This window comes from Mastomys coucha, unplaced genomic scaffold, assembly GCF_008632895.1.
Source record: "Mastomys coucha isolate ucsf_1 unplaced genomic scaffold, UCSF_Mcou_1 pScaffold1, whole genome shotgun sequence".
In the NCBI taxonomy this organism is placed as follows: domain Eukaryota; kingdom Metazoa; phylum Chordata; class Mammalia; order Rodentia; family Muridae; genus Mastomys; species Mastomys coucha.
The window spans coordinates 28561414-28569482 of record NW_022196891.1 but is presented as its reverse complement, the minus strand read 5'-3'; the positions used below and the strand labels follow the sequence as shown (position 1 = coordinate 28569482).

Below are 8069 nucleotides of genomic sequence, written 5' to 3'. Positions count from 1 at the left end.
GACTTAATAGGGATGCTTCAAGGAGAAGCAGACCTTGGAGCAAACAGAATTTGAACAGAGGGAGTAGAACCACCAGCTTGAATCCTAGCCCAAGCAGAAATATAAGAGGTGGGGCCGGGAGGAGAACGTGCACAGGATGATCTGGTGCTGACCAGGGGGTTCCCTGTCGCAGGGTACCTATGCCACCGTCTTCAAGGGACGCAGCAAGCTGACAGAGAACCTCGTGGCCCTGAAGGAGATCCGGCTGGAGCATGAGGAAGGGGCACCCTGCACTGCTATCCGAGAGGGTACAAAGTCCGGGTCTGCACCCTGGGCCTCTGGGATGAGGGGCTCAGCACCATGCATCTGGTGGAGCCTGGTTCGAGGGCCATTACTGGCCCCAGGAAGGGATAGCGGGAGGTACTGGTGGGCCTGGGGACCCAGGTGGTCCTGTCTCCCCAGTGTCTCTGCTGAAGGACCTGAAACACGCCAATATTGTGACCCTGCATGACCTCATTCACACAGATCGGTCCCTCACCCTGGTGTTTGAATACCTGGTGAGCTGGACTGGGACTGGTGGCTCTTCCCCTGTGGGTGGGTGAAGTGGGGTGGGGAAGGGAGGGAGGGAGGAAGAGTGGGAGGGATGGGGCAACGGAAGGACCCATGCCTTTGTTTGCCAATTAAGTTCCCATGTGGAAGTGAGCCAAGGGTTCAGAGCCAGGGCCCTGTGCCGCCAGCGGGCACTGGCCCAGACAGGACAGGGCTTCCTTTTAGCCTACGTCTGGACCACCAGCCAGGCAGAGGACAGGCCTGAATCTGTCTGTCTGTTCCAGGACAGTGACCTGAAACAGTACCTGGACCACTGCGGGAACCTCATGAACATGCACAATGTCAAGGTGAGGGCCTGGGGACACCTTCCTGTGGCAGCCCTCTGCCGTAGAGCCCAGTTTGGGATGCTCCCCTTGTTGCTGACTGCTGAGGTCACCCGGAGCCTCAAATGCCGGGAGGAGGAACGGGTCAGTCTAGAAGCCATTCTGAGCACCCCAGCCACGAACACAGTCTTGCCGTCCTCTTCCGTCTAGCTGTGGACATAGACCCTTCTCTAACTGAATGTCAAGCATGAGTTTACCTGCCAGAGTGAAGAGAGGCTTCTGAGAAGCTGGCGGGGTTGGGGGGCAGGGTGGATGGCTAGTTCTGGTGACTAAGAATCAAGTACATACAACCCCAGCTATGGGACCCTTACTTACTCTGCTCTCCCACTTCACGTCTAGTGACTGCCCAAGCTTCCTCCCACTCATGGCCTCCTCTCCATCCCTGAACTCTCCCCCCCCCCCCCCCCCCCCCCCCGCCCATGGGATTCTCTGGTGTCTACAGGTCCCCCGTGGCCTATAGGAGGGCCTACAGAACCAGGGAGTCTTCCTAGAGACTTGTTCTGGTCCCCATTCCTCTGCGGCTGGACAGAGGCGTAGGGGCTCCCACATGGGACCGAGTCCCACTAAGCTTCTCATTTCTCCTCTCTCTGCCAGATCTTCATGTTCCAGCTGCTCCGGGGCCTGGCCTATTGCCACCACCGCAAGATCCTGCACCGGGACCTGAAACCCCAGAACCTGCTTATCAATGAGAGGGGCGAGCTGAAGCTGGCTGACTTTGGTGAGGCTGATGCCAGGATCGGGATAAGGGTTGGCTTGTGGGTCTGACCCCTGGGCTGCACAGCCTCCTCGGTGTGAAGGGGTTCTGGGGGGGATGTCTAAGTATGCGATCCTTCAGGACCCTTTAGCGGAGGTTTAGTGACATGTCTGTTCCTAGGCCTGGCCCGGGCCAAATCAGTGCCTACAAAGACCTATTCCAATGAGGTGGTAACCCTCTGGTACAGGCCCCCAGATGTGCTGCTGGGATCCACAGAGTACTCCACCCCCATTGACATGTGGTGAGTGAGCTGCAGACAGAAGGAAACGAGGCCGTCCGCGTCCTTAGGCTTCGTGTCTCCCTGACGTACTGCTTGTTAGCAAATTAAGTCTGAAATATATCAGGTTCTCGGAGCTTATAGAACCTCTAACGCTATACTTCTGAGATGCTTCCAAGGGGTGGAGGTGGGAATTACCAGAGGGTAGATGGATGAGTCTTCCCCTGGGACATCTTGGAAGGGGACGTACAATTTTATGGTTAAAATGTATGATTTGGTGTAAAATGAAAACCAACTCAACTTTAAAGCCAACACCGGTGTCTGGCCAAGCCCGAGGCTCCTCAGAGACTGAGAGTGTTGAATCTCTCTTCCTGCCTAGCGGTTAAGGGGACTCGGACCTCACAAAGAGGGTCCGTAGTGGGAGTCGGGTTGGTTTTACCAGCCTTTCAAGCCCAGATGTGACCATTGGATCCCTCCCATAGCAGCCTTAGGAGGCGTGCCTGCGCTTCCTGGCCTCACTGTTGCCCTTGCTTCCGCAGGGGCGTGGGCTGCATCCTCTACGAGATGGCCACAGGCAAGCCCCTCTTCCCTGGCTCTACTGTCAAGGAGGAGTTGCACCTCATCTTCCGTCTCCTGGGTTAGTTTCTTTCTGTACTCTCCACCTCGCCACCAGGGGGCGCTAGAACTCTGTCCACCCAGGAGCACCGAGGTTGGGGACTGGGAAGGAGGGGGTCTGCTAGCTTTGGCTACTCTGCTGTCTTCTTCAGTGTTGCACCCTCGCCATATCGGCCTCGGCCCTCCCACTTATACTTCTTACCCGGTCCCATGTCTCTAGGGACACCTACAGAAGAGTCGTGGCCGGGTGTGACGTCCATCTCCGAGTTTCGAGCCTATAACTTCCCCCGGTACCTACCACAGCCGCTGCTCAGCCACGCCCCCAGGTAGTCCCTCGCCAGGCCCCTTCCTCCCCACTTCCCTCCCAGAGGTTCGGGTCCCCAGCCTGCCCCTGGCTGTGCCTGTGCCAGCACCTCCTCCTTGCAGGTTGGATACTGAAGGCATCAATCTCCTGACCAGCCTGCTCCTGGTGAGTTTCCTCCCATCCTACCCTGGGAGCGACAACTAAAGAAAGCCGTGGTCGTTCAGACACCACCTGGGACTCCAAAGCACTGGTTTCTGTGTTTGGCACCCAAGGCCTGGTTGGACATTTGCAGGGGACAGGAGGCTCAGTTTTCTCAACTTCGTGTCAGACATCAGTTTATCCTTTAGAAGATGCTGGGAATGGTGCAGTGCCTACCTGGGAGCAAGCTCGGGATAAAGGGCAGTTAGTGGTGCCATCTTCTAATAGAGCGGATACTCGGGGGTGCGGCGGGGGGGGGAGGTTGATAGCCATGACCTTTCGTGTATGTTCATTCCAAGACGCAGTCACTCTCCCAGGAAGCTCTGGTGGCTAAACCCTGGTATCCTAAGGCCTGAGACTGCCTGGTTTGAGTCAGATGGGAGTTTCTTTCACCTCAGCCATCTAACTTAGCACCGGAGTCCCATTTTCTAGAAGGCTCTCCAGCAGGGCCCAAGAGCGAACCTACCCTGTGCCTTTCAGTATGAAACCAAGAGTCGCATGTCAGCAGAGGCAGCCCTAAGTCACCCCTACTTCCAGTCTCTGGGAGAACGAGTCCACCAGCTCCATGACAGTAAGTGTCCAAGGGATCAGCCAGAAGCCGGAAGGGGGCAGCCAGCTTTGGGTGGGAGCTGTAACAGAGCCTGGAGCCTTGGGTCCAGCTGAGTGTCTTGGGCACATGGCTTCCCCTTCAGTTCTCATTTGGAGCTAAGCGGGTGGATTCCACCTGAGACGGTAGATCTTCCCCGGGCGGGCGGGTCTTGACTGGAGGGTGCCTCGGCTCTGTGAGGATGGTAGGTATGGGAGTGTGGTTCCACCCAGACCTCTCTTGCCCTCTTCTCTTGCCTAGCTGCCTCCATCTTCTCCCTGAAGGAGATCCAACTCCAAAAAGACCCAGGCTATCGTGGCCTGGCCTTCCAGCACCCAGGTAGGGCCACATGCCCCACCCCCCAACCCATACCCTTTGCTAGAAGTAGCCAAATAGACCACCTTTCCCCAGTGGAGAGTCTTCTTTGGGAAAGAGGTGGGCCCAGAGTCTGCCTTTGGGATGGGAAGTCAACACCCCCTTCCCCACATAGACCTTATGGGAGGTCCCACCCCGATGGAACACTGCCTTTCACAGTAGTCCCGGCAAGGGCATGCCCTGTCTCTGCTGTGGTCTCTGTAAAGATGCTGAGCTCCTGGACAGTCCAGACTTTGTCCCTAGCACAACGGTTCCAATCTTGTGTACTCTTTAAAAAAAACCACACATGTGAACCTGAGGCCCCTAGAGGGTAAGTCCCAATTTCACGAAGCTTACGAGCCATGGAGATGAGACCTGAACTCGCTAGATCAGAGCACGTGAAGGACAGGTGTCGCCTTCAATCCCTTTCCCATTCCTCTATTGCTTCCCGGCCCCCTCCCTTCTCCAGGGCGAGGGAAGAACCGGCGGCAGAGCATCTTCTGAGCTATGCCCACCCTGCTGCGCCTCGAGGGATGAGAGGCCACCCAGAACATGAATTCAGGAAGTATGGGGCCTGTGCGGCCGTCAGAGGGCTGAGCAATGAATGTCTGTGGCCATTCTGGAGGACCACTCGGCGGCCCTGTTGGTAGCATTTGCTCCCTTCCCTTGCTTCCCACACAGCTCTGTGATGGCCTCTATCTGGACACCATTCCCCTTGTCACCCACTGTGGGATGGGGCACGAGCTGCTTCCCTGAGAGGAAGTGAGGGTCAAGGAGGTCCCTGGGACCCTTTCCCAGTGAAAGTGCAGGAAGATGTGGGGGCCCCGGCCCTGAGGGTTCATCAGCTTGACCAACCCCCCCCCCCCCCGTCTTATCCCTTGGACTCTCACTTCATCTCCTTTCCCTCTGAGAACGAGGAATATGGCACCTGACCTGGGGTCCTAGAATTGTGCCCACCTGTGTGCTGACCCCACCCCAAGGCAGACATCCCTGGAGCATCAGAAAAAATAGTACCTCTTGTCACCACCCCCACAATGCTACTGTCCCCTCCTTGCCAGAAGCCCTGTACCCTCTGGCTGGAACCAAGGCTAGAGAGCACCAGCCTGCTGCCCATGTCCAACTGCATCCGGAAGTGGTCTGGTACTCCAAAATGTACTCCTGCCGCCTCAGCCAGCCCCCTGCCCATCCCCCAGTCTGGAAAGGGTTGCCTTAAACTGGCAGGTGGTAGAGTGCGCTCTGTCCTTGGAACTCTGACCTAGTACCTATGTCCCTCTTCCCTAAGCCACTCCCGTGGGTGTTATCATCCCCGAGGGCTGATAAGTCAACCCTGTCTCAGGATTTTGAGGCTGGCACCCAGATATGCAAGGTCACCCTGACACTGGTACCAGGGTAACCTTGGCTCTTTAGGGCCGGTGCGACCTCTCTCTTCCATCCCCCACCTCCTTCCCAGTCCCGTCTACCTGATCCTGGATCAGCCTCCACAGAGAGGGTGGGAAGGGCATCCGCATCACCGCCTGAGCTGGAGAGAGGTGAGACTGCAGCAGGTTTGGTCCTGAAAGCCTCATCCTACATCCCTAGAGAAGGCACCTTCCTCTGTACTCCTCTCATGGTCCAGGGTCTCCCCAACATTTGGTTGAACTTGAAGGGCAAAGGCCAAGGGGAGGTCAAGCCCCATGCCCATCCTAACCCCTGGGAGCCTGGGTTCTCCCTAACCCGCTTTCCCACTGACTGTGAATGTCATGACTCAGAGCAAAGACAGAGAATATATTTAATTCATGTTGTACAAAAAGCAGTGAGCAGTCTCATTCAGAAAAGGGGACTGATGCCAGAGACAGAGGACTCTGGGTGTCTGGGCTTGCTGAGACATGCATACAACCCCGTTAAAGAGAGTCTGGTCTCTGCACATCTCTGCACTGGCCCTGGGCTGGGGCTAGGGGAATTCTCGTACCCTCCATGCTACATTTGAGGTTGTATCAACTCTGGTAAAAGGTACCCAGGGTTATGGGTGAAACAGAGAATGCCTGGGCATCTGTGTCTTGTGTCTTGCCCTTGATCTAGGGTGTGCCTGTGTCGACCAGTAAGGAGAGCCCAGAGAGAATCCTGAGGAGGGACATGGGCTCTGGCCTCCATGGATCACTCTGCTTTGCCAAACCACGTGGCTCCTTGGCTTCTTGGGGTGGGAGGGGCACAGAGATACAGAGAGAACTGGGCTGGGTTTGGTGATGTACACCTTTAATCTCTAAGCCTTTAAGCACTAAGGAAGCAGAAACCAGTGGGGATCTCTCTCTCTCTCTCTCTCTCTCTCTCTCTCTCTCTCTCTCTCTCTCTCTCTTTCTCCCTCTGTTCCTCTCCCTCTCCTGTCTATCTGTCTCTGTATATGTGTCTGTCTGTCTCTCTCTGCATGTTTGTGTGTATGCATGTATATATGTCTGTCTCTGTCTCTCTCTGCATGTTGTGTGTGTATGTGTACTTGTCTGTCTTCTATCTTTTTGTCTCTGTGTCTGTCTCTGTATGTGTTTGTCTCTGTCTGTCTGTCTGTCTGTCTGTCTGTCTCTCTCTCTCTCTCTCTGGGATGGGGGGCAAGGACGGGGATAAGTTGTAAGTTGGTATTGAGGTGGCCAGGGCCAGCCCAGTGTTGAATGCAGACCTAACTGGTTCTCGCTCACCTCCTGCTGCTCTCAGAACACCTCCCTCATATCTGGCTGTACCTCCAGCCACATAGCTCTTAGAGTGCTGAGAATCCAGCTGTTTTCCAGTGCACTGCTCAAATTTGTCCCAAGACCACACAGAATGCCAAGCCCTGAGGCATGCCTCCTGGCCTTACCTAGTCTGTGGCCTGGTACTTGAGAGTGCTCCTGCTTCCTTGACAAAACCATGGAAGCTGGAGTGAGCCAGGGCTTGGTCCTTGGCCTCACATCATTTCCCACATGAGTCCTCCTCAAGGCATCCAAGTGTGGAACCTCTCAGGCAACAACTAGTGATTCCTATAAGGGGAAGAAAACACACCGGCTGGGATCCAGTGAGAAAATGACTAACAGGCAGCCTGGACACTAAATGCTCCCCTTTGCCCTCTGCCCCCTGCTCTCTGACCTCTGCCCTCTGCCCATCTGCCATGCCTGGACCCATCTCATCAAACCTCCATCACAACCTCTTTCTCCCCGATCTCATATATAAACACTGAGTCCCCAGGGCTGCAGGGACTGGTTACATAACAAATTAGAATCCCAAGTCTGCTAAGACCTGGGGGCATGGCTCTGTAGCATTGGCCTTGACGACCGTGTACAACGTCCATGAGTTCTGGGAGCCCCACGTGTCACCCTCGGCACCAGGAAAAACAAAACAAAACAAATCAACAACAACAACAAAACCTTCCTAGAATTCCAGAGCCTTGGGTCTGTGTGCAGCCCAGCCCTCCTTGGTCTAGCACGGAGAGGGTAGAAGGAAGGGAGGGAACGTGTGAGCAGTGAGACCTGGAAGCAGGAAAGGAGCACAGAGAAAAAAAACAGTGTTTGCAGCTTCCTGGAGCAGTGCTGGGAAGGCCAACAGTTACCATACTGCCGGCCCACTGTGTTGCAGATGCCATTGCATCTTCCAGAACCTTTCGTGTGGTGCCTGAGTCAGGGAACTTTCGACCTAGAATGCTGGTGACCCTCGGGGTGGGGAGGGCAGGAGGTTAGACCCCGAAGGACAGGCTTACTCCGGGCTTGCACGGACCCAGGACACAGGATGGCTCTGGAGAGGAGAGCTGGATATGGGATTGAGACAGGGCTGAGCGAACGAGCTATGAGCTGCCAGGGCTGATGGGCTGCAGGAGCCACTGCTAGTACCCTTGGGACCAATCTGAGCCACAGCCCACGCCTGGGCCGACCCGCGGAGCCCTGTTTCCTGGGAACCCAGAAGTCATTTCCTGCGAGTGTGCCACTCTCTTAAACAGAAGCCTTTCTGCTGGAGTCCCTGGTGAGTCATTGTCCCCTCTGGCATGACATTTACTGTCCTTGTTGCTGGGTCAGGAGTGCCCAGGGTCCCATCTGACCTTCCCTCCCATGTCCACTTACAGCTACTCACCAGAAGGCCCTGTTTGTTGATTGCTGCAGAGCAAGGCCCACACTCCCATGGATGGGATTTAGGGT

The 8069-nt window shown here is 55.7% G+C and overlaps 1 protein-coding gene across 6 annotated transcripts in view; it reads left to right on the top strand.

Moving 5' to 3' along the window:
* The window catches only part of Cdk18 (cyclin dependent kinase 18), a 32429-nt gene extending 26601 nt beyond the window's left edge, over nucleotides 1–5828 (top strand). For 4 of the 6 annotated variants that reach the window (XM_031382107.1, XM_031382110.1, XM_031382109.1 and 1 more), the window contains 11 exons: nucleotides 173–287; nucleotides 442–536; nucleotides 813–875; nucleotides 1506–1629; nucleotides 1786–1906; nucleotides 2422–2519; nucleotides 2718–2823; nucleotides 2924–2966; nucleotides 3480–3570; nucleotides 3847–3924; nucleotides 4409–5728. In XM_031382107.1, the coding sequence (XP_031237967.1) occupies nucleotides 173–287; nucleotides 442–536; nucleotides 813–875; nucleotides 1506–1629; nucleotides 1786–1906; nucleotides 2422–2519; nucleotides 2718–2823; nucleotides 2924–2966; nucleotides 3480–3570; nucleotides 3847–3924; nucleotides 4409–4443 (969 nt within the window). In that variant the 3' untranslated portion in view covers nucleotides 4444–5728. Of the gene's footprint in view, nucleotides 1–172; nucleotides 288–441; nucleotides 537–812; nucleotides 876–1505; nucleotides 1630–1785; nucleotides 1907–2421; nucleotides 2520–2717; nucleotides 2824–2923; nucleotides 2967–3479; nucleotides 3571–3846; nucleotides 3925–4408 lie in introns of all 6 variants that reach the window. The other 2 variants (XM_031382106.1, XM_031382101.1) reach the window with 2 other exon arrangements.
* Nucleotides 5829–8069: the final 2241 nt, after the last annotated feature.